Here is a 26,615-nt window from a genome sequence, read left to right as displayed (position 1 = left end):
GTCGAGGACTTTGTAAGAGCCATGTTATATTGTTTACAGTTTTTTGTATTTTATCTTTATTGCAAAAGTAATGTCTGTTATACTCCTTAAATTGTTTAAAATACAACAGAATTAGGGTAATTGGTCATGTTGCAAAATGTGCTTTGATGTGTGTTTTTGCTCTATTTGCCCTGCTACTGGAAAATGTTGACTCCTGTAAGTGGGTTTAGTGTAAGTTAAGTATCAATGGAGCAGGAATTGACCGCATATTTTAGACTGTATTTTAAATATTGCCAGCAGAAAGTCAGTTTTGATAGTCTATTTTCTTTGTTTATATTTGTTTTAGTGGAATAAACTACTTTGATGCACTACAAGCCTCATCATTGGATAGCTGACCGTGGAAAGTAAAGCCTGCAGAGGAGTACGTTTGAGTTGGACTTGGTAGTCTACATGAGTCAGAACCCTTTACATCCTGCAAGAAGTGGTGAAGAAGGTTTTTAAACAAGCTGCTACTACAGACTTCAATGAACGCTGTCATGGGCACCTGCACCTCCTTCATGCTTCTCTATAGTCTGCCCGCTCATATTCTTTTCTACTGTTCTCTTTCCTCTCTAATAAAATACAAATGCATCCGGAAAGTTGACAAACGATTGAGCTTGCACCTCAGTGGTCATCCACAATCATCCTCTGAGGAATCAATGACCTCGAGGCGCCATTTCATTCCAGCCAAACACACTGACCCACACGTCCATTAGAAGCCTAATGTGATTGCGGCCCCTGTGGTGGCGCAAAAGAAGCTGCGCACCAGTCAGACTTGCATGAAGACAAACAGTCGCAATTCAGCGTGTTATAGCCACGGGCTGTTCTGTTAGCCGCTGGACAGGAAGGGAAGTGAATGGGAAATGTGGAAACGCAGGATGAAGCCGCGTGAACACTGTGGGAGTTTGGGGATGTGTCTGACAAGAGGCCAACATGGCATCACCTTTTTTTGATAGAAGAGGAAGGGAGAGACGTGAGGCAAATAACATACTGCAAGAAATGAAAGGGGACTGGTGTGTTCAAAACAATGGGTAATTAGTTATTGCGGGTTGGCCCGCTGATCAACACAATTATCAGTAACAGTTGCAGAGAAAGGCTATTTGCGACCAAACCATACTCCTCCACGGAGTCACCATTCAATCAAATCTCAACACACAGACATAAACAAACACGTGATTTACACTTTCAGAGGATATCATCATCTCCCATATCCGTTGCGTACAAACGTCCATAAATCCGCTCAGAATTCATTGATAAAAGACACTCCACCTTGCTTGAGATTAATCCAATTTTAATCTTTCTACAGTATCGAATTTATACAGTGATGATGAGTTTGCCTATATCCATGGGCACAATGTAAATATTTACTGCTAATTCTGCACACTTTTAGTTGTGACAAAGTTTGGTCCAAAATTGCACGTTTTTCTTACTGCATCTTTATAAACATTATACTTCCTGTTTACATTCCCCAAAGCATTGTGGGGGAACTGGTTCTGATATCTCTCGTCTCTATTTGTCCAGATAGGTTGGTTGCTCAACAAAAAAGACATGAATGCAGATTTCGGCTCTATGCAATTTTTAACCAGCAAAGTTTATTTATATATAACAACAGTACAAAGTGAATCCTTGGCTTGCAAAATAGGTGTGCTTCATATTTACAATAGGTACACAATAATATATTATCATAACAAAATCAAAGCAAATAAAAAAAACAAGAGAACAACCTTTTTTAAATACTTTAAGTTTCTTACAATTTTCACAACACTTTTATAAAACAAGAAGAACAGACAGCCATTATTATTATCATCGTCATCATCATCATCATCGCCAGTAATTACTATTTTACAGAACTCCAGTGTCTACAAAGGGTATGTTTACAATGTGTTTTTAAATGGAAGGATACTCATTTTATACTTTGTGATATTTTGACTTGAGAGTAATACATCGATCAGGATTTAAATTCCTCTGTCTGATGCCATGAAGCAAAAAAAAAGAAAAAAGAAGCTGTTTAAATGCTTTGTTTTGTATAAGGAATGACACGTGCCAGTCTAAAAACCACAACACCATCTCTTCGGCAACACATTACACCGAGAGCTTCAATTAGCAATCAGCTTGAGCTGAAAAGAGGTTGAATCTATCCATAACTCACACAACTGACAGTCAATTGGGATTCTGCGCTGCAGAAAGAGTAAGATCATTTTTCTCTTCTCAGTTCAAACTGAATTAAAAACGTTCTCAGAAACGAGTGTACAGCATGGAAACAAGCTATATCTAGTAACAAAACAAAAACAATCTCTTTCACAAAAAAAGGTGCATTCAGCTGTGATGCAAGATGTGTACAGATGGGCTTTCGGGAAGAATTGCAGTTAGACTAATGATGGGGTGGATCAATATGGAATACCGGGCAGAACTGAAGCATGAATTAAAAAGCATGCAGAAATCTCACACAAGACAAAAGAAAAACATCCTGATATGAATTGATCTCTGAGAGAAAAATCAAAGCCACTTTCAACCAATTTGCGTGCCTCGGATTTTGTCAGTCACAATTCCGAATACAGGGGAGCTCATGTAATGGTTGGAAATACTCTAATAAACATACATTTTCATCCCTTGCAAAAAGGAAAAAGGCATTTAGGTCCTGTTTAAAATGATAAAAAGCATTACTCCATACAAGCAATGTGAGGTATGAGGAGGATACAATTCTATTTGCTGAAATTGGGAAGACACCTTAATCAAAAGGAAGAAGCTTTATGTTTTGTGTATGCACTGTATATTTGTGTACCTATAGATGTTTATTAGAAGGTTAGGGAGCGAGAAGGTGCTTTTTTCAGATTAAGGAACAAATTAAAACTACTCCTCCCCGCTTCTGCCCCCACTGGCCGAACACAGTAATAACATGTCAATCATCACCTCATCCTACATTTCTCCTTGCATGTTAGTTTGATGTTTTTTTTTTTTCTTCTTTCCATCTTCTGATCACACTGTGCACACAACTGACTCAGATCAAAGAGCAGCTTCAAAGCCAGAGCAGGAAACTAGAGCTAAAGGGGTTCTCTCTCTCTCTCTTTCTACCTCTCCCTCTCTCCTCATTTCTCGACACTTCTCTTCAAACAGCTCAGACAGCGAGCCGAGTGCTGAGCGAGGCAATGTCTGCCTGAGCCGGGCTGTAGCCTCTTCACCTTTCCCTTTTACTTTATCTCGCTAAGACAGTTCTCAGCAGAGTGCCAGTGCTGGGTATCACTGAAAAACTATTGGGCTCCGAAGCACTGAAAGGACTGTGCCCGAGTCGAGGACTAATAAGATCAGGAAACACGAAGCAGGTGGGTATCTAAGGCCACAGAGAAAAAGAAGCACCTTTCACCCACTACTGGTGTTTATCATGCTCTCAACACGCACAATTGCAGTATACTGTGCAAACCTTTAATACTACCTATTTTCAAGTACTTGATGTAAACAACAAGCAAACATATATCCCGGGAAAAAAAAATTAAATAACGTATCCAGAGGATGGAATCTACAGTTTGTTGTCATCAAGCTAGACGGTTGAACGGTTACATCAGCCTTTTAACTTGTGACGTTTTGGTTTAAGTCAGGAGACGCACCCACACAACATGAAACATACTAGTTTTTTATGTCTTTATGTTTTTCACGTTTTTGTTTTTTTCTCACTCCCAGATCCCTTTTCTCCTGCTTATGTTTCGTACCTTTCACAAAACTCACCCTTCCAGTTATATGAGCTTCAGCTTTAACCGGCTCTACACTCCAACGTGAGAGCTTTGAGAGCTTTGCTCCCGTCTGTAAAGCATAAACCGATTTTTGACACATTAGTGAACAATTTGAAACAACAGGATCTTTTGGCACTTGTTCAAACTAAACCCACGGAGCTAGACTTCTTATTGTCTGTGTGAGGAGACACGGGTAGTGGTCGGGTAAGAACTTCCATCAGCTAACACCTCAACGGGCCAACTAGAGCTGGCATGACTCATTGGCACTTGATAAAATCAAAGATGGACCCTTAGAACACTCTTGATGTGTGATAGCATGCAAAGTACAGTTCCCAAAGAGATATACACTGTGGTTATATAAATGAGAGGTTTAGCCTACAGCTCTCGTCTGGTTCCTACTAACTTCAAGCAGCACAAACTGTGGCGTTTGAGCAGCGGAGTCACAGCAGTGACGGCCACAATGCAGACGGTACACACTCTCCTCTGGCAGAAAAGTGATTTATTGTAAATAAAGTTTGGGAAGCAGCTGGATGGGCTTGGGGCCAGGGCGGACAAATGGAGTTGTTCACTTGACGAGCTACTGCAAATATCTACGGCGCTCAGTTCAACTGAGCGCCTTTCTGTTTGCAAAACTCAAATAGACATAAAAACAAACAAAGTAAGAAACATTTGTACATTCACATACACTGATTGGCCAGAATCAGCCGGTACATACACAGATGACCTAACTGCTGAAAAAAAAAAAAAAAAAAAAAAAAAGCCTTGGACACCAGATTGATGATGATGATTTAAGGTCATCTCCTAAATACACTATAGACTTTATCTCCGTCATCCTCAGGTTAGGTGCAAGCATGCCGGCTGAACTGTGACCACCACGAGCAGAGTTCCGTTGACTCTTTGATGATGAGCACAAGTTTCATGTTTTTCCTGTACACTTCTGATTGGATAAAAAGGAAAGAGGTTTTGTCCGTGTCACGTGAAGCATCAGTCCAAAGTCCAAGGGAAGGAGTGAGAGAAGACTTGGACAACGGTCCGTTTCACTACCGCACTACGCTCATGTAGTGTTGTACTCTTAATGTCTTTATACAACAACACCTATGGGATCCTGGGTGGATTTTTCAACTGCAACTGATAATATTCAAATGTACAAGTACAAAAATAAAATCTGAGAAATCTGAATGCAAACTCAGCTGTCCAACATGAGATCCTCTCCTCGTGCTTCTCGCCTTTTTTTTTGTCTCCATTTCACACTCAAATGTGAGTTTCTGACTTGGTGGGGAATAAATTTGTTCCTCCATTTGCTCTCTCGTTCTTGCAGGAGTCTTCCTCAGTACGCCACAAACACACACTCGTGCACACACACACACACACACACACACACACACACACACACACACACACACACACACACACACACACACACACACACACACACACACACACACACACACACAACATACAGTTTCCTGTCAAACTGAGAGAAAAAGAGACAAAAATAAAAAATATAAATACAAGCCATGTTGTTGCCTTTCTCTGCTGATGCCATTATTAGCTCCAGCTACAGGGGCCTCTATCTCAGTCTGTGGGCCCTTAGCTGGTGCCATCATGGAAGGAGGTGAGAGATTACAAACTAAAGCAGTTGTATGTCTGTCCGGCTGTGGATGCAGAGAGGTCCCAGGTCTGGTTCGTGGTTCTAGCTCCCACGGTGAGAGGTAAGTAATTTCGGGACCGTTTTGGGAGGCTCTGTAGAGACTGCGTTCCTGTCTCTAACTCGTCCTCTCTCTCTCTTTGAGTGGCGGTCGCTCTCAGCTCTCGAGGGACATGGCAGAGATGAGCTGCTCCACCTTGTAGGCCAACTTCTGCTTCCTCGCCTGTTCGTCCTGCTCCAGGGCTGCTGTGATCTGAACAGAAGGAAAGACTGTGGTCAACTCCCAGCCATGAACTAGGATTACTACCGCGATGTTGTTTGCCTCGACCGACCAGTCAAGTTGCAGTTTACATCAACGTCTGTCCAAAATGTCATCGCTTCATAATTTAAAGACAGGTGTGTGACATTATCATAAATAGCATCTGAGTTCTTGAATGATGGCCAAAAACCTGTTATTTTTAGCTCACCGTAACCTTTGTCCAACAACACCCTTGAGTCCAGGTGGACTTTTTTGCTAAATTTGAAGAGATTCACTCAAAGTGTTCCTCAGATATCAGGAGAATGGGATGGACGGAAAACCCCAAAACATAATTTGTCCTCGCCGGTGACACAGACAGACGGAGAGATAGACAGCCTGAAAACATAATGCCTCCATCCACGGTATTCACTGAGTGAATGCATAAAAATAGATAGAAGGAATGCATCCTTTTTAGTTATGATATATTTATCAAATTAGATCTGATAACATTCTAAAGAAAACTGTGTGTTTCCTTAAAGAGAAGAGCCTGTTCGTTTAGGTTTGCATAGGGGAGTCACATGAAAGAGAAGAAAAGAATTACATCACCGCCTTTGTCTTTGACAACATGGAGAATATTTGTGTATTAGCCTTTCCCGTTTTTCCTCTGAGCCCTTTTCTTGTAAATTTTGGCATTTGTCAAGTCGGGTTCAAAAGGAATTCAAACAGGCTCTCCACCTCTCCGTTCTCTCATCTAGTGTCTGCCTTGTCAGGATGAATCCATGTCAGAGTGGCAGCAACACACATGGCGAAGGCCTTTAATGTGAACATAAAACAGCAGAAAATACTACAATATGGGCCATGCTGTCATCACCTTTGATATGGATATCTATGTCCAAGTGTTTGAGCTGTTACTTCAACATATGGTTTCTAGTTTTCTTCTGTAGATCAATTTCACATCAAACTACTATTTGACTGGAATTCAGTGTTTCACTCAATAATTCATGATTCAAACAAAATAATGAATTGACCCCTTTTATGCAATGAGTAAATTCAAATATTCTGAGATAAGAGATAAATAATAAATGAATATGGGAGAAAAAACCCCACAATTAACCATTTACTCACATTGAAACACACTAATTACGGAAAAAAGTATTTAGCTTTTTCTTATTTATTTATTTATTTATTCTTAGGGTCACTCAGAGGCTTCAGCAAAGACAGGGACATATATCATCATGATGTATCATTGTTATTGATAAAATATCTGGTTTGTAAAAGCATTTTGTCAACCTAAAAAAACACAGTGCTCTGCCTATTTTTGTGCTTTTATACATTTTACAAGGCATGTTGTGTCAAGTGACCTTAATGTAATTTTGGTGTCCTTCAGTCAATAAGAACATTTAGTTTTCAGACGTTTTTCTTTTTTGGTGGATTGGTAGCACCACCCCCTTCAATGCAGTTAAAGTTGACTGACGGTGTGTTGTCTGGAAAACATGTCAGCAACATTCTTATTATTATTTTTTTCCTTGCGTGGCATAGCAAAACCTTTGCTTGCTGGCAGCCCTGTTGTAGAACCCAGTATCCGTCAGCCCGCCTACCGTCTTCCACTCATCTGCTTAAGTGCTCTTAAAGGCTGGCAGCTACAGGCAGAGCGCTTCCTCCTCCTCATTGGGCCCCGATAGCAATCTATTATTAATCTGCAGCACTGTATGCAGGTGCAGCTCCCACTGCCGTCTCCCAAATCCATTTAAGTAGGCTGCAGCTCTGGCCTGGTCAGCCCTTTGTGAAGGGCTGAGTTAGAATGAGGAACCGCTAATGCTAGGTGAGGTTTTTTTTATTTATTTTTTTACACACTGCACTTGGGGAGACGGCAGATACTGCAGGATTGATGGGGTACATGTGTGTAGAGTGCATGTGTGCAAATTGAGTGCGAGTTTGCATACGTCTCGACGAATTTGTGCATCAGACAGCTGCAACTGCGGAGGCAGCAAAAGAGGGAGTATGGGATTCATGGAGAGCAAAGGGGAAGCTGACTGGATAATAGGTAAAAAGAAATGGAAAGTACAGGAAGGAGGGACCGAGAAAATAAGAGATAGAGAGAGAGAGAGAGAGAAAAGAGAGAGAGAGATACTGTGGTCCAACATAAAGGTCAGGCTAATGCTTCCCAGAGGAGGAGCTGACATTAGAAGTAGAATGTCTCCATAAATGCACTCTCTTTCTGCTCCTTCCCCTATCTTCCTCCCTTCTTTTTTTTTTACGCTTCCTGTGATCTGACAGTGCACGTGTGTGTGTGTGTGTGTGTGTGTGTGTGTGTGTGTGTGTGTGTGTGTGTGTGTGTGTGTGTGTTTCCTAGGATTTCGCTTAACAAATAGTCCACTCTCACTCAGCACAGACGAAAGGACGGAGCAGCATGCTGAGAGCTTGTAGACATTTACTTGCTGCTCTGCAGATCAGACGCACTGCCTTGTTAAGCGCAGGTCTCTCTAGACCTCTAGGCTTTGGGGAAGTCTACTGAAGACTCTGAGCTGACCTCACTAACCTTTTGCCAGTTATGAACAGTCTGGGAACACCAAGGGCAAGATAAACGTATATTAAAGCATGGGGGTAAAATTTTCTACACGTCTTTTGTTCAATTTGCGCTCGCAATCTGTCTGTAATTAGCAGCTGATTTTCTAAGGCAGCAGCTCATTACGCAATCAGCACCCAGGACTGCCCTCCAGGTAGAATCTGAAAGTGAAGGTGCTCAGTATGTAGTTCAGAGAGGAAGGATTTATCTGGGATCACCAAGATCAGAAAATAAATTATGCTGCGCAGAAATAATTACGTAAAAACATTATTTTATATACATTTATTCTAATATACTTGCAGGATTTTATACTATTAATAAAAATACAAGAGAGGGAGGGAGAAAATAGAGAAACAGAGATAGCAGAGCAGAATAGCGCAGCAGAAGCTCAAAGCAGAGCAGGTGGAGGATGGAGATGGAGATGGTGCTGATACAGGTGACGTTTCAATAAAATACAGGACTAAATGTCTTATCAAAAAACATTTCCTATCCTCTTCCTTCTTCGTTTGGTGTCAAATAGTCAAATGTTATGTTTATTTATAGTCACTGCTCTCATATTGTTTTTCTCCATCAGTTAAATGTTTTTGTTTCACATTTCTTTTCCTCAACACAACCTTCCTTTTAAACACTCAAATAAAAATTGGGTCTAAAAAATAAGGGAGGCGCCAACTTTTGGGCCAATACTGACTTCAGTTTGAATCGGGTATCAATGACAATGGGGACGGTTTATTCAACTCTATGTCTACATAATATATACATTACATACTGAAATATAAATTACTGTTTGTTTTTGACCAATTTGTTGCTACATTTTAAATTGTAATTCCTGTTAATTCTGAAGGTTATGTATCAAGTTGCTGGTTAATTCAGTAAATGTATTAATATATGAATATATTTGTTACATTTTGTTTTTACAAAGTTAAGAATGCAATGTTTTAGTACAGCCTGACGTGGCCTTACACGTAAAGAAATGATCCCAGTCACTTCCACACAGCGAGGTGTACAACTTATCAATCGAACACTTGTTTTGGCTCGGTACTCTGTGTCGGCCGATACTCGATAAGTCCAGGTAACGCTATCGGGACTGAAAAAGTTGGATTGATGCATCCCCATTGTAAATAGAACAAACCTTAGTGATGCTTCCAGAATTCATTAAAAAAATTTGTGATTATGTTAGGCGTGCATGTGCGAGTGCATGCATTTGTGGAAATATCACTTACCTCCTCACTGTACTTGCTGATGTAAGAGTAGATCTCATTGAGAGCGCTGAGCATGTTAAACTCTGTGGAGTGGAGTCTGGCCTGTTCTGCCAAATAGGCATTCATGTCCTGGTCACTGATGGCCGGCAGCCGGTTGATGTCAGCGTAGTACCTGAGGACGCAGACGAGGGGCAACACTTGGCATCACTCGCAGGCACTCACTGAGTCAATGTAAAATCCAGTCACATTATACAGTCACATTTTTTGAGCCATAATATATCTTTCACGAACAAAGTATTTCTGGTAACAGACGCTGACAAAAGGCTTTCACTCAATCTGATTGAAAGTGTAGGCATGAAGAAAGAGAATTATGAATCCATTCCCTCAAACTATCCCAGATTTTATTGTAAGAGGTTACAAAAAAGATGTGATAGAGGGGCGGATAAAGCTCGTACCTCTCTACCCAGCTCTTGTAATTGGGGATATCTTTAGCGTAGAGCAGCTTATTGGATGGAGAGTCTTTTCCCAGACGGTGCTCAGAAGTGGAGCAGGAATCCATAAAGGTCTGAGCTACGACAGACAGGCAGGCGTCCGTGATGCTGCTCTTATGGATGTCAAACACGAACTGCGGGTTCTTGATCACGTTCACCCAGAAACGCAATGGAAGGCTGGAAGATGGAGATAAAAGTGAATTAGTAAGAGAAGAGGGATGGTATCTCACTTGGTGAGCTTAACAAGACTAAGGATTGATTCCCAATATGCCATGGCAGGAGGAACTCCTGCATGTGAAATTACTTTTGACAAAAAAAGACCCTTACCAGTTGCTTTTCCACGTGTGACGTACATCAGTGTCATGAATGCCATGTTTGTCTGCCTGCTCATCCAGGAAGTCAAACATGTATTTGATGGCGAGGGGAAGAGTGCTCCCTCGGTGAACTGTACTGAACAACGTCTCAAAAAGATCGTCCACAAATTTTTGTAGAGTACCCTGGGAAAAGAAGAGAACACATAGATGAGCAATTTTTGGGCAACAGGAGACAACACTGAAGGAGCCAGAATACAGTAATGTCATGAAAAACCTAAGACAACTGAACATGTGCTAATGTTGATGTATGGCTTACCTTGGTAGCTAGCAGCCTGGTCAGATAAATCTCAGAGACCATCTTGCTACCGCGGTCTCCTTCCTTCTGGTCTCCGTGTTCGTGGTTCTTCACCAAATGCCACACCTTCACACCACTTTCTAGATCAGGGGTTATCATGGGAGCACGTGAGCGGAGGCTGTCGGGACTGCCCGTGTAGCGGAATGAAGAATCTGTCAATGAAAAAAAACCAGATACAGAATTGTCATTGATCCTAAATGACACAGCCTCTTTCTCATTTACGTCTTTCCTTTGTAACTCTTTACAAAGTCCAATATTCTGTTGTCCACCTCTGCTCAAAGGCCTTTACACAACAGGGGAGCAAGGAATAAACGACACAAAAACATGGCTGCATCAAAACTTTGCATGCTGGCATTGATGCAAATTTGCAACAGCTGCAACATTTTCAACACAAGTTTAAATAGATTTGCAGAGGACCAACTACAAGGATCCTATTGACCCAAAGCAGGGTCTGGCAGTATGTCTGAGGTAAACTGTTGTATAACTTAAGCTGCTGTAAGCTATTTTATTGAGTTTCTTCAAAGCCAAATGCTCTGGGTGAATTTGAGTTCCCTCTGGTAAACAATTTATTATACATGTCTAGGGCTTTTATTGTGAAAGGCAGGAGCGGACAGAGTGGATCTGGATCTTTGTCAAGTTTGCTCGAGTAACAAAGTTTGGGTCTTTGGTTCGGACCACGTGTTGTTGTACACTATAGTGTAACTTTTGAATATGTCTGTTCCACACAACCTGATTGGTTGATGCCTTTACTCGTGGTGCAAAAGCTCCAACAAATCAACCTCGCTAGGGGAAAAAAAATGAAATCGCTGTTTCCTAGTGTAACATTCACATTCTGTACGAAAGTACTCAACTCAAAAACAACAGTTCAAAACAATATACTGACGTGCAGATTATTTGTATGAAATAAACATCCCCGGTGTGAAATGTACTTAAACCGTGCTGTAAAGGAAATTGCTGTGGTGAATAATTTCATAGAAAAGCAAAGTGATGAATGGGAGGGGAAGTCGTGGTACCTGCCATTGCATTGATTAGAAGTGGCCTTCTTGAAAATCAAATGCTAGATGACATACAAGACCTTGCCATATATTTATCTTAATTCTACCTAAAGTGTTCAACCAGAGGTATTTACAAAATGCTACATATTTATGCTTTGATTCCTTCTTCTGCCTCTGTCATGAATAATTAGATGCTTTTTATGCTTTTTTTCCCTTTCTAAACTAATTTTTCTCTTCCTTTCCCTCTTTATATAATCACTCTCTGGCTCCTCTTAAAGACAATCATAATTGGCTCTTTCGCTGCCACATTGTACCAACGCCATGTTGAAGACGTCCCTGTCAGACTCTCATCAATGCATCAAAAGATCCCTAATTCGTTAAGCACCGAAGCCGCCCTCCTTCATCCATACAGCACATCGTCCTCGTCTCTGCTCTTGTGTTCCTGCCTCCTAGCTCTACACTCTCGTCTGAATGATGCTGGTTTCAGTTCCCCTAATTAGGCGGCATCTACTCCTGACGGCGGGCTCCCTAGAGACTCAGGATCTAAAGGGATCTCAATGAGAATCTGACCTGGCTTCAAAGTCCAAGCTGAACCACAAAGCTTTTTTGCTGCCGATACAGCCACTTACACCTTTCAAATAAGACCAACCTGCGCCTTTGTTGTGGCCACCAGGGACAAGGACGTGAGTTAGGACGGCTGAATATATGTGCTTGTGTGCAGGGTGGATTGAGGTCCCAAATCCCATCTTAATCCAGTCACTGGTTTTAACTGCTCTGGTATTTCCTGATCCCCTCATCCTTCCCTCCCAACCCTCCTAACACTAAGCAAGGACCAGCGGCTCACTTCTGCTGCAGCTCCTGGACAGTAGGGGAGTGTGTTCTGGCTGATTTTAAGGCTGGAGGAGGGGGAGGTGGGACGGGGGCTGTAAATTCAGTCAAGATGCTAAGTGTTGAACGTGAAATTGGTATGAATCCATCAGCAGGTGTGGAGGTGCAGCTGTGCCTGCTGTGCCAACCCGTGATTGATGAGGGACAGGCGGGCGCCAGCAGAGCTTCTGCCTTCTATGCCGCGCACGTCCAACTCCAGTGATTGAGCACTCGCACACACAGAGTCAAAATTAAGAGAAGAATGCAAGAGAGTACAGCCTCTCAGCTCATTGTAATTTCATTATAGATTCAAATATCCCTTGCGACTAAGGCCGCGGTTACACTTGTCTTTTAAATGCGACTTTTGTGACCGGATGCGTCTGATCGGAACTCAGCTGTTTCTGCATTCGTGTGTCCATATTTTCAACTGAATAGGATCTGGCTGATTGGATAGTGATCGGATAAACACATTTAACTTCCTATAAATTCTTCACAATAAAAGTCCCCCTTTATTATTGCTGATTACTCTTCCTCCCTGCAGTATAAGTAGACTTGTTTGTATACGAGAATAGCGGCTAACAAATCTCTGCTTATTTGGTGATAAATACCCTTCATTTCCTATAAATCCTCCACAATAAAAGCCCCCTATTATTTCTGCAGCTCACTCTTCCAACCTTCCATTTACTTCTTCTTTACTCTAACAAAGCTTTGCTAGTTTGGTGAGAAACATACTTCCCTCTGATTTATTCACATTAAAGTCTGCGGTTATTTTGTTATTTAAGAGTTTATATTTTGAAGCAAAATATATGATATTAAAATAACATAATGCAGATAAGGGTTCCTCCCTTTATGTCACATTGGTAGTTGGTCCTAGGCACTGTAATATTGGACAGAAGTTCATCATTGATAATCTATATTCCATATTATTTAACAACACATACACTGATGACACACAACGTATCCAATACAATCCTAACAAAGACTTGTAATTGCTTGGAAGGATTAGCTCTGTTTCTGTGTTTAAAGGCACTGTTCACTTTCTATCTCCAATCCTGATAATTGGCCGTGCTCACTTATCTTTTTTTCTGTTTCTGTGAAGTATCATTCACACAGAATAATCAGCAATGACAAGTTGCCTGGTGCTGCTGTGTGTGTCTGGCATGGGACCAAATGTTGCACTCAGCAGCACAAAACTAAAAGCGGGGTGCAAGTGTGCAGGCAGCTACAGTAGTAGCCCACTGTGTCCTGCATAGACCGCATCTACATTATAATAAAATCACAGCTTTCAAATCAAACAATGACTATGTCTCTCCCTTCCCCGTCTTCTTCATCTCTTTCTATCTCTAGTCTTTCCATTATTGTACCATCCAACAGAGTTTGGCCACGAACTGCAAAGCAAACTGCAGCACACACAGTTGGAGAGAGAAAAAGGCTGCAAAAAAAAAAAAAACAAGCCCCTCTGCAGCAAAAAGAAAAAGCTGCTCCAACACAGAGCTGACCATGGCTTCGGGGAGGGTGGACTTGGCTTTGTTCATATCTGAAACAACTGACATAAAAATGTTTTGATGTGTCTGTGAGGCAACAGGAGCAACAAGATTACAATTGCATGGAATTAACTGTTGATTACGTTTAGCATTTTGAAATGAATACAAATATCAAAACAAGGGTATGAAAAGAGCAATCTGGTCTACGGACTCACCATATCTGCTGATAGAGGAGCGGGATATGCTGGCTGAGGAAGGAATGTTGTATGATGAGGTCTGTTTGGGCACCAAAGCCACAACGCAGCGGTCTGACACCTGTGTAAAGAGACACATATAACATGAATCTGTTGGTATCATAACGGTGATTTTCACATGTTAATTTGAATGGAGTATGGGTGTTAATTCTGGGGGGGGGGTTTTATCCTGAAAAATGTCAAAGTAAAGGATGGATAACATGAAGGAATGTAAGGCCCTGTGAATAAACATGTAAACAAAACACATCCCAAACCCCTGCACAACCCATCCCTTCCTGTCATATCGGTGTTCCCTGCTGCTCTCTACCACAGCCCCGTGGCTTTCTTTCAGCAGAGCAGAGTGCTGTGGCTGCATGATGGCTGTACTCCACATGACTGTCATTGTCATCCCCTTCACAAACATTAGAGACATGATGTAAGCTTTGGAACAGGGGATAAGACGCTGAGAGGGAGTGGAAGAGAGAATGAGAGTGAGCGGAAAAAGAGAAAGACTGTCAGAAAGAGAGAGACAAAGACTGAAATGTCTGAGTGTCACATCTCGAGTACACTTCGCACCCTAAAAGAAAATGGGGTACGCAGGTATAATAATAGCATTAGAGCAGCACGGAGTCAGAGTCAAAGAGAAAGACGATGAGAAGAAGCTGCGTAATAGATGGTGTGTCATGAAGAGGAGACAGACACTGGGGTTCATCCCCCCCCCCCCCCGTGGTTTATATTTACAAAAGGCTCTTGGCCCTGTGTGATGTCACTTTAGATAAGCTGAGAAAAACTGAGAAACAGTTTTCTACATCTGTTTTCAAGCCTCTTCTTAAAAGAGTTCCTTCCTCAGTCTAACAGTGTTATTATGAATCATGAGATAGCAGTTTCACTATAGTTCATTTGTAAAATGAAACCACTGTTTGTACGATGAGAAAGAGGAACGCACACCAGTGTTGGAGAGGTGGTGACCACGGTGAAGATACAAATGTCAAAATAGTCGAAAAACTCGTAGCCATGAATCATAATGCAAAAGATATTTAATAAAACAAAACAACTGTTTGGAAGCCACAACATTCCTGTTTCAAAAAAATGTGAAACATAGCAAACAAAACTTGTGGATCTTTTCTGAAAGCCAAAACAACAAACAGCTTGTTGGCTGGCATTTACAGCCCACCCCAAGGAAGGATTTCTGCTTCAGTACCAAAGAAAATAAACTGATGAGCCTCCAGTGAAGATATAAACAAAAGGCAAATTTAAGGCGCCAAAAGGAATACCTCAGAGAATCGATAGAAAACCAGAAATGTCTTCTTTTCATCTGCTTTCAGAGGGAATGGGCTCCTTCCCATCCCTTGTTGGAGAATAAGCTAGTGGATGTTGGGACGAGTCCCACCTTTGCTCTCTAGACCCAACCGCCTGTCATCCCTCTGTCTCTTCCTCACCCCTTTCTTCCGCCACTCTTCCCAAACTAATCTCATCAGCGCTATTAGTTGAAGTTGCCATCTGGCCTCTACTGTCCTCCCAGGGGAGACACTTGAAACTGGAAATGGAATCTCGAGGAATCCTCTTAAAAGATGCAACTCTGGTTCCCCTGCATCTTGGAGGGGAAATGAAAAATGGTCTTCTTAACCCCTTCCTCCTATCCACCACCGCCATCTTTGACCCTTCTTCCCCTCACCTCACCTCCTTCTCATTTGTCTCCGCTTTCCTAAACCCAATTTCTAAGGCATCTTCATACTAAAGCCTCCTCTAGACCGACAATGCACTGACCATCTCTGAGACACCAACGGTGTAGACTTCCGTGAAGTTTCCAGCACTATTCATGTGATACATTTTCTATGGGGAGCATGAAATAGCTTCTCTGCCCCCCTTCCCTTTATGCCTCCCTCCATCTCTTTTTCTCAGCTTTTTTTTTTCCAAGGCTGACAGAGAGGCTACAGCAGAGATGGGTCCTTGTGATAGAGTAAATGATTGAAGGCGTGCAGATTCGCCCTTCAGGGATAATCCAGTGTGGGGCTGATAGTGGGCAGGTGTGATAAGGGCTGTGGGCCCTGCCTGTGATAAGACCTTCCATTAGACAGTGCAGAGCCGACCAGACAGCAGAGTGTGGTCAGCCTCAATTTTTCTTCCCTCAGCTCTCCCCACACAACCCACAGCCCTGGTCCTAGCCTGTCCCCCCCCTCTGTGTCCCATATCAGCTGGACTCGTGCCCCGAGTTCATGATGCTTATCGCACCTGTCCACTCTGCCCAGCGGCTTGGAAACACACAACCTGTGCATATGTGCCCATCTCGTCAGGAGAGAAAACATTTGAGAGAGGCCATTGTGTGTGAGTTTAACTCTCCCGGGGGTGAATCTTCCTAATAGTAAAATGACAATCTGCCGGCCATTTCATGGAATTTATGTTGGGTTTTAATTGATAAAATGTGTCATTGAAATGTTTAGAATTACTATGGTTGTTGCTATTGGAGATATGACTTAAGGTGAAGCAGTAGCATTGCAGGATTAATCAAATATGTCTCTCCTTTTCAGTGGGGAAACACTATTCTTCAAATATTTAATCAATAATTGTCCTCCAAAAACCTTTAGATAGAGTACCGCAGGAATGAGTCCCAAAATATGGAAATGAGTGAGTACTTTTCCCCTTCCAATTCCCTCGTCTCGAATGGGTTTTTGGTTAGATGCTTGAAATAGGTCTGTGGTTAACACAAGCTTAAGAGATTTTAACATTTTGTAACATATAAAACACGTCAGTAGAAGTTTGAAGCCTTTATGCCTCTCTAAAAAGTGGCTAAATGAGACTACTAGTCCGCCTTTAGCTTCGTGGTGGTGACGTAAAGTCATGCGACCATGGTGTAGTTTGTTTATAGCTTAGTTCCTCAGAAATACGTCATCCCTGTAGCACTGTATTACCACCTGCCCGGCATTTGTATTTAGATTTACAATGGGGACCAGTGGGCAAAGAGAGACAGAGCTTTTGATTTCAGGAACAGATAGCGATGTAGTAGTATCTGTTGTGTCTGGGGCTGTTGAAAATAGCCCAAAAATGCCCCAAGTGATTTCTGCAAGGTTGGTAACAGGATCTAGCTGGCAGGCTCTCCTGGTGTGGTCATCAGTGTCTGCTCTCCCTGTTCCTTCACCGCAGAGAAGAGGACAGACAGAGGTCACCAGGCAGCGGGGGATGGAAGTTTCCAAACTGACTTTTTATTTTGAAGCCGTCTCAGACAAAGTGAAAGAGGGAGCAGTCTGCCATGAACTGTCACTTATTTGCAAATTAGGAATAATATTCCAAACAAAGCACACACTGCCCATGTGTCCCTGCAAATGGATGTGGCAAACAAATATTAATATGCCAGGAAAGAGTCCACCTGTCATAAATCAACACTTTGTCAAACATCATCAATGTAATTACTCTCACACCGCCCGGTGAACAGGATGCAGGCCTGCTTGCAATTTGAATCATCATGAATAACCTAAACAGTCTGACAACTTCACTTCATAACAACGTCCTGTTTATGAGGATTGTTAATGCCACCCTCTCTCTACAGTGACTCAAGTCTGTGAGATGTTTGACTCATGTGATTGTGGCATCCCTGCTTACTGCCCAGATGCTGTCCAGCAGGAGCAAAGTTTGAACTAACGTGTCTCAAGATGACAGAGACGGGGGAGGTGGAGAAGAAAGAAGGTGTGATGAAACACTTTCCTTTGACGGGGGTGGAAGATCAAACAACAAAAAGATCCAAATCAGCAATCAGCCAAAAACTCTCCAATCTCACAAATCTTTTATCTCAACTCCCGTGATCGTCTGTGTATACGCATGTGCAATGTGGGTATGTGCTGCATGTGTGTGTGTGCACGTGCACTGTGCGCTTATCTGAATGTGCTTCTATCTTCACCTATCTTCATCTATGCAAGAAGCCTGTAAAAAAGGTGGCAGGAGGATGGGAATTTAGTCCCCCGACTGTGAACGCCAAGGCGTTGAATAAAGATTGAATAAACACTCTGAACTCATTTTAAATGTGTGCATTCATGTTTTTAATTTTGGTGTAACAGGGAGCTGGGAAGGTGCGCATTTCCATATCCAGGTTATTTAAACCATTATTTCCCATGCTGCAGGGTAAATACCCGATGGGGTTTTCTTGGGAGACTGTGAGTCCTATGAATTGTAATGCCTCTGTCTGGTCCCCGTGGCTCTTTTATGGGAGAACTAGGAAGGTGATGCTCGGTCTCACTCTGCAGATTTCAGACCCCCTTTCTATACATCCTTTTTACCGCTTCCCATTTCCTTTTCTTCAAGCTTTTCCCTCACTCTGGGGCTTAATGAGCTGTGCTCTCTTGTTGTGATAGGCAGCCAGATGTGCTGTAGCATCTGCCAATGCTTGGTGTGTGAGGCAAACACACACGAGGTCACACATTGTTGGCCATTGCCAGCTCATCAAAACAGTAACGATGCACTAGTGTCTCTGTTGTCCCATCCGACTCTCATCTCTCCTAACACCGACTGTCCTTTCCTCAGTGCTCCCTCCCTTCTTCTCTCTTTCCCACGTTGCCCCACCGGCATCTCCTCTGAAGTTGCACAGTGTCGAGCCTTATGTTCTGCGCGGGGACCCTCAGATGCGTGATCAATAGAAGTCCTAAGATCTGCTATTGAGCGAACGAAAAAGTGAAGCAGCATTACGCGTGTTACCGTGTGCCCCGTAGCATCTCCCTTGGCTAACGATGGCAGACCAAGCTGCGACGTGAAGGATTGCAATAAAAAAACAACAACAACAGAGAAACCCATTATGGTGTGGAGGTGGAACATACTGCACTGCTTCATCAAGGACTAAAGCACTGCACAGACCAAAGGGAGGTGCTCAGACCAAGAGAGGGACAGAGTAGGATATGAAGGATGCTCATTTCACGTCAGTGGGCGAGAAGGAAAACATTTTAAGTGGGCAAGAAAAAATGTAAACAAACTAAAATTTGAGAAAGTGGAGACAATGAAGGTGAGGACAGAGAGGAGAGCGACAAGGGAGAGAAGACAAAGGGGAAAGAAGCTGCATGGTGCCAAGTCCTGGGTGAAGGACACTCTGATGTGTCCCTTCTTCTAATGACTCCCACATCTGTTACATTATTCTGCTTACTCTGCCGGGGCAGGGGTTCAGATTGACCCCCAGCGTGAGGGCCTGAGCCTCACCAGACCTCGTCCCCGTTTTCTGCTCCTATATGGAGCTGCATCCCTTTGGCCCCACAGCCCAGGTATCCAACCCCAGCACTCCCATCCACAGCTGCATCTCAGCCCCGGCCTCTGCTCTTGACCAGGTAGCCCAGAACCGGGGCCTCATGCAGTCTTTAAGCAGATGGTCCCCCCTGGTTGACTAATGAGAGCTGGCTGAGCATGTACAGCGAAAGATTCACGACCTGCTGAGAAAGGCTGCCTTCTCATTCTGCCTTGCCTGTTCTCTTTTTTTATTCCTTTTTATTTCTCTTTATTATTATCTCACTCTGGCTTCCTCTAACTCCCTGCTGTTCTCCCTTTTTCATCTGAGCAGTAAATTCTCCTGAAAAATGCAGATCTAAACTTGTTCCCAGTTTTCCTCCTCTTTAGCCCTTCCACTTTCCTCGCTGTTAAACAGGGGGGAAACAGGTAAGCCCCATGGGCCCTAAAAATTGCGGGGTGTGAATCGAGGTTCTACATGTGAAAAGAGACAGAAGCAGGCAGTCACAGCGGGTCTAATTGTTGCCAGCGTAGGAGTCAACGGGGCAGATAGAGAGAGGGAGGGAGGGAGAGAGAGAGAGAGAGAGAGAGAGAGAGCAGCTCCCTCTCTCCAGGGAGGCGGGAGAAGTGTCGGCTGAGATGCTGAGAGTTCATCTCTCCTGCCACCTGTACAGTAATTGTCCTCTATTCTGTCACTAGGATTACACCAGGCAAGGGCATGCAAATGAGGAGCTGAAAATTGGCTGCCTAAAAGTCAAGAGCGGGGGAAACATCAAAGTTTGGCAAGGTATGTGGTACAATTTCCATAACAAAAGTAACAGCAAAGATTGAACTGAAATGAGCTTTTTCTTGGTGAAAGAAAAGTGAAGTTTGAGAGTTAATTGAGGAAAAGATCAAACTGAAGCCTTTGTGTTTATTTACCTGATAGTGCATCAGAGTGTTGAGTCTCTTCCAGTCATTTTCTATCTTCGTAGTGATGTCTTCATCCTGCAACACCACCCGAGCCATACGCCCCTGTCGCCACTCTGAGGGACAAAAAAACCACGATCTGAATTATACACAGCTGCCTTTACAAACTACATGTCGTAAGAAGCCACAAATAATTTGTCTTGGTTTTTCCAGTGGAGAGGTTTGGTGTCACGTGTTAAACTGGTACAACTTGAAACCATGTGTTCAAGACGCACATCTGCTTTGAATGAACATGTGGGTGACACTGTGGTGAGTGCTATTTTCAATGCCTTCAGAACCAGTTACCTTGCAAGGCAATTTTGAAGTGTGCTAAAATAAACCTACGTACGTTCTCACACCACACAAAACAAACTCTTTAAACACTTCTCTTTCAGACCTCGTTCACCTTTTCAGTCGGTGGAACGTCAGACTACATGACTCCCAAAGAGAGCTCTCTTCACACATTACCCAGATGAGTCGATATCAGCAGCCGGCGTTCTTGTACGGCTCCCGGAAAGCGTACCGCTCTCACAGACTTGGATTGACACGCATCTTAATTAAACATTACACAAAAACGATTTCAAGATGTATATGCAGGCAGCCTGCACGCTTTAATTGGTACTTGTGTCGTGGAAATGGCGCGCCATTAGCATACGCCACAGTCGGCCCCGTCAGGGTCAGAAAGAAGAGAAGAGAAGAGAAGAGCGGAGCAGGCAAGAAAGGATAAAATGAGAAAAAGAAAATCAGCTCCTTTGAAACAGAGAAAATTAGAAGCAAGGGGAAACAGGTGGAGGGTGTAAGCAGCGTGGGTGGAGGGCAGTGGCTGACGGCTCGTTGCGGGTTAATGAAATGATAATAAGGGTGTTGACAGGGAAGTGGACAGCCATCGTGGCTCTCATGCTGGGAGTGATCATTGATTTTCTCCTCTGTTGACTGGGTTTTATTACTTTGTGCCTCTGCCAGGTGACCACGTGACATCCCTGCCTGGCACAACATCTTCCCGAAACTGTCCCGAAACTAGGGAGGCACCGATACGGATATGAGGCCGAGACTGGCTCAAATAGCTGGATCGGGTATGTGTGACAATAGGGCTGATCTATTCTATGTTTATATACTATATACATTATATACTGGAACTTTAACTCCTGTTTAAGTTTTGACAAATTGGTTGCTGCATAAAAAGGTTTACACTTAAACTGTAATTATTTTTTATTTTCTTTACAAAATTGCTGGTATACAATGTATTATTTTAATAATAAATGACAATTCAGTACATTTAAATTTATTTGTTGCCTTTTTTTTGCAAAGTTAAGAATGTTTAAGTCCAGCCTGACGTTACCTTACACATAAAAGAATGACCCCAGTCATTTCCACACATTGAGACATACAGCTTATTATTAAAAAAATAGTATTGGATCGGTACTCTGTATCAAACAAATTGAAGTTATCTGTATAAACAGTAAAAAGAGACAGATTGTTGCATCCCTAGTCTAAACTACTCTCTTTGGGGGAAAAATAACAATCACAGATAAGTACATAAGGGAATGCACAGACCAAATAAGAGCTGTATTGTGGAGGGATGGACGGTGTGCTGATTTGCCGCAAAGCAGGGGGGGGGGGGGGGGGGGGACTTTTGTTCTCTCCACCCATTTGAAGTGAGAGAAAATGAGAAGGACAGGGAAATGGGAGGCAAGGTACGGACAGACAAGGATGGAAGTGGCAGACTGCGTGGGAGTTGAGCCCGGCGTGAGGCTGGCGAGCCCGTCTGTCAGCTCTTACCTGGGTCTGTCGGACAGCCACGTCACAGACGCAGTAGCACACATACATACAGACACGATGCACACCTCTCTATCTCGATCTACTGTGTCTTATTGGCACTACCAGCGTAGGCAGCCAGACGGAAGGATGCAGCACACACTGTCAGTCAGCTTGATAGAAGGCCTGGCAGCAGCACACTGAGGCTGGCCGTGCTGCTGGAACACAGCTTTTATCACACTAATGCACTGATAATCTGTACACATGGCTAGGTTTTCTCCCACTGATACATTAATCTGTGGGTGTGAAGGACTTTTAACCTGCCAAATGCATCTGTGAGCATCTGAATTGTGCATGCGAGTGTGTGTATGTGTGTGTACGGGAGGGTGCAAGTGTGTGTGTTTCATACCGAGGTCCATGTCGACGGCACGTGGCCGCTGAGAATAGGGCATGTTCTTGTAAACCGCGTCTAGTATCTTCTCCTTCACTTGGGTGATGGTGTCACAGTTGAGCACCTTAACCGGAATCTCTGGACTGTTCTCATTGTCTGGGTTCACACAGTTCAGGATCTGGAATTGTACAGATGGGGAGAAGGTGAGCGGGAATAAGACAGAAAGATCACAGAAGGAAATGAGGGAGCACAGGAATAGGTGTCCTGTTACTGTCTGGTCTTGGGTCCAGCTTGAGGCTTCACCCTCATTAGAGTCTCCTTGGAGCATAGCGGGAGCTACGAGAAACCATTTCCGCTCTCACTGGCATCCCAAAATCTAATTTCACACCTTCGGTGGGACACCAATTTCCAGCTCTGCCAGGGTATTAGCACGTAATGAGCCAAATTCCCAGTCAGAGCAATCAGAGCATTGTCATGTCACATGCTGGCTGCGTGAGTGTGTTTTTATTTTTTTATGTTCATGTGTGTGTAGAGGAAGCTGTTTGGTGTTTTTCAAACTCCACAGCCACCTACCCTGATGTTGGACCAACACTGGAGCCTGTGGGATCGTTAGATAATTTTCCACTCATACAGTGAGGAAGAAACCCAACACAGCAGAAACAGCTATGCTATCTCGAAAATGATTTGTGGTGAAAAAGTTACGATAGTGTACTTGTGTGTATCTCACGCAGTCGAGAGCTGCCTGTACTGTACACGTAGGACTTATGGTTCTACCTATGTATTTGTGTGTATCTGTGAGCCTCTTGGAGTGTGACGTACCAAGGTTTTGTACTCGATCTGCTGGCGGATGAGCTTGTCTTCACTAAGGGAGTAGCGGGCCTCTCCAGTGATGGCGTCGATGGGCCCCTTTTCCATCTGCTGCTTGATGGCGCAGTACAGCATGAACAGAGGCTCCCCAGCACACTCCTGTTAACACACACACACACAGACAGACACACACACGGCCCACAGATTCACACATGAGTACATCACAGTATAAACACACAAAATCCCTAGAATGAAAACACGAAACACTTAAATATCTGATTACGTGCAATCACCGGTTTTATTAAACACACACTACATGTGTTGCTGCTTGGTGTACCAACCTTGAGGAATTTGTGGAGGAGGAAGGCGAACCAGTTTGTAAGCATCTTCTCTGCAACCGACTCCGTTCTGAAATCACACAAAAAAAAAAATGAAAAAAAGAAGGAAACAAAATTATCTATTCTTTCTCTTGATATTCCAAAAGCTTTAGATAATACAGGAGAAGAGTTGCATAATTCATGAGGTTATGTGCAAGACTTCGGGGAGGTTATCTTGGCATCCTGGGCGGGTGCATCCTGCCGTTTGGTTTTGCTTGTGTGCTGCCTGTAATGCTGTGGTCACAGTGAGTGAGCAGAACATAGCCGAGCAGAGGAAGAAGGCATCTATGTGTGCGTGCACATGTTAAAAGGAGTGTGTGATTGAGTATCCTTGGATGTGAGTGTGAGCGAATGTGTGTGTGTGTGTGTGTGTGTGTGTGTGTGTGTGTGTGTGTGTGTGTGTGTGTGTGTGTGTGTGTGTGTGTGTGTGTGTGTATTCACGTGTGGTTGAACACAGCGGGACATCAGCAGCTGCGACAAGCCTCAGCTGTTGAGAGAGACGAGTGCTGTCACAGCCAGGTAACGCCTGATCACAGCCAAAACGATCTCCTCTCTTCCCCTCTCATGTCCCTCTCTTCCACCTCCCCTACCTCGCCTCCCTTCCCAGTCAATCACACACGGAGCTACAGCTTGCTGCTGGGCTTGATTGGGCATGAAAACACACAAATGTGCAATGACCTCTCGACTGTTTCTACCGCCGAGCACATGAGAGGGACTGTGTGTACCTCTTCTTTTCTTTTTTTTGATTCCTGCTCATATCTTTTCTCCGAATGCCAGATAAACATCCCCCACCCTCGTCTGCCTCATTAGCACCATCATGGAACACTAGAGAAAGAGGTTGGATTTAAAAAGAAGAAGAAAAAAAAGGCAGAACACCAAACAGCCAGGTGGGAATGGTTATCGAGCATGAAGCACAGATGAAAGGGTTCGTAATGTGCAGCTCGTGTGGACAAGCACCTGAGGTGAATTGCAACAACAAGCTCATCTTGTAAAAAAAACCTTCTGCCCTGCTCTTCTTCGTTCTTCGTTTGACACCAATAACCAAACTGCTTCGGATTGGAAATGGATTTCACCAGCCTGCTTTTGGTCCACACACCATTATCACTGTCATTACATCTGCTAGCTCTAACAATGCTGCTACCAGAGACGCTGGAAGTCAGTCAGAGTTGGGGCGTACTGAGAGGAAGCTCAAATGAAATGACTTTCATGTTTTTTTACTTTAGTTTAAATGGTTAACATTTTGCTATAAGTTTCAGGTTCCCCACCTGGGTTTTTAGAGGGCTTAGGTGCTGTGCAGCTGTTGGGGTACATCTTTTCATTGCATCATTCTGGACCATTATTATTACCATAGGCAATGTCTCAAAAAGCTGGGTTAGGGTTAGTAGACTGGTAGATGATTAGCTCTCATCTGCGATTTCATATACTGCTTTTGCACGACTTGAACATGGTATCCATAAATTACAGCAACCTTGTGCGTTGGCTTGTCTGGATGTTCTCCAAGTTGTTTTTACACTGCACAAATACGCAACACAATGGCTGAGAAAACCCCAGGAAAAAAAAGCAAACTTTAACTTTAACATACCGTATGTCGAAGCAGGTACAGCAACAACAAAGTCAAAAACAACCAAGCGGAAAAGAGGGAGTGTGGTAGTGCATGGCTGACCATAAGCAGGTTACCATTATTTATAATGCAGGACAGTGAGGATACGGCCATTACATACAGGGGACCAGAGAGGATCTAATGCACATTCACCCAGCGGAGGTTCATATATATATATATATATATATATATATATATATATATATATATCCTTTGCAGTTAAACAATAGGCCTGCAGAAAAACAGCCTCAGCAACCCCACCCCCAATGTCTACACACACTAATCACAAGTTAAGATGCCTTGATAAAGTGCCCCATACATGACTGCACTGCTGTTTGCAAGAGTTTGACAGCATGTGATTGTCACCTGGCTGCAAATGATCCCTCCAGCTTGTACACGTGTCGCCAATTTAAATGGCAATGCATTGAATTTTTAAAAAAAAATAACATTCTTAATGTAGCAGGAAATCACTTTGATTGCTCTGGTGTATATGATAAAGGGCCTAACAGCGCTATGTGTTGAACTGGGGATTAGCAGGAATCGAAGGAAGGCTTTTGTCTCCTCAGAGCTAAATAGTGCTCGGGATGATTATACCTATTCAGGCTCTGAATGGACCTAAAGAAAAATGATGACTATTATGGAGATAAATGTATGAAGTCGTGTTCAAGGGGCTATAAGCAAGAGTCTAGGACCGAAACAGAAGTCCCTGAAGGATTGTCTGAGTCAGGGGAGGTTACATCAGCTAAGATTTTAGACAAGGGAAAAGTGTCAGTCATTCTTCCTGTCTCAATAAATTGAGACAGAGCGAAACTTCTTCTCCCTCTCTCTCTCTTTCTTTCACTTGCAAATACAGAACTCTCCTACGTTAGCAGGACAGTGGAGCGGAGGTTACATTTTGTTTGGAATGACGTGCAGCAAGAGCTGTGATGTTGTCTCCCATGCCTGGAGGCTATTCCTCCGAGAATGGGACTGCTGGCCGGTCTACTGGCAGCTCGGCAAGAGGATGGAGAGCTGTGTGACAGCCTATTTGAAGTGCAATGTGCCAATGTGTGTGGGGGGGGGACAGAGATGTAGATTAGTTCCCTCAGTTTCAGCTACAGGATGAGAGAGTAAACATTGCTGGAGAGCTGCTGAAGAAGCTGTTGTTTATGTGTGTGTGTGTGTGTGTGTGTGCGAGGGTGTCGACATCCTCTTTGGTAGCACACACTCAAGATCTATGCTTTTTCCAAATGCGTCATTCTGACATATACAAACACACAGGTGGGACATAGATAAAGAAATACACATACAGAATTCACAAACTAAACCTTGACAATGCAGCCCAACAAAAAAACCCAATTCATTGGAAAACACAAGGGCCACTACTAGTGCCTGAGGATGTATTTCCACGCTGAATAAACCTAAATAT

At 43.2% G+C, this 26,615-nt stretch overlaps 1 protein-coding gene across 1 annotated transcript in view; it reads right to left on the bottom strand.

The window, feature by feature from the left end:
• Positions 1–4,509: 4,509 nt before the first annotated feature.
• plxna2 (plexin A2) overlaps positions 4,510–26,615 on the bottom strand; it is a 153,918-nt gene continuing 131,812 nt past the window's right edge. Inside the window, exons 22-31 of the mRNA XM_054609985.1 lie at positions 23,572–23,638; positions 23,243–23,389; positions 22,442–22,601; positions 20,251–20,354; positions 14,116–14,215; positions 10,516–10,706; positions 10,213–10,382; positions 9,850–10,062; positions 9,416–9,566; positions 4,510–5,644 (exon numbers count right to left, since the gene is read on the bottom strand). Of these exons, the coding sequence (XP_054465960.1) occupies positions 5,549–5,644; positions 9,416–9,566; positions 9,850–10,062; positions 10,213–10,382; positions 10,516–10,706; positions 14,116–14,215; positions 20,251–20,354; positions 22,442–22,601; positions 23,243–23,389; positions 23,572–23,638 (1,399 nt within the window). The 3' untranslated portion in view covers positions 4,510–5,548. The remainder of the gene's footprint in view (positions 5,645–9,415; positions 9,567–9,849; positions 10,063–10,212; positions 10,383–10,515; positions 10,707–14,115; positions 14,216–20,250; positions 20,355–22,441; positions 22,602–23,242; positions 23,390–23,571; positions 23,639–26,615) is intronic.

This window comes from Anoplopoma fimbria, chromosome 12 (genome assembly GCF_027596085.1).
Source record: "Anoplopoma fimbria isolate UVic2021 breed Golden Eagle Sablefish chromosome 12, Afim_UVic_2022, whole genome shotgun sequence".
NCBI lineage: Eukaryota > Metazoa > Chordata > Actinopteri > Perciformes > Anoplopomatidae > Anoplopoma > Anoplopoma fimbria.
Note: the sequence above shows the minus strand (reverse complement) of the source record. Positions and strands in the feature narration are given on the sequence as shown.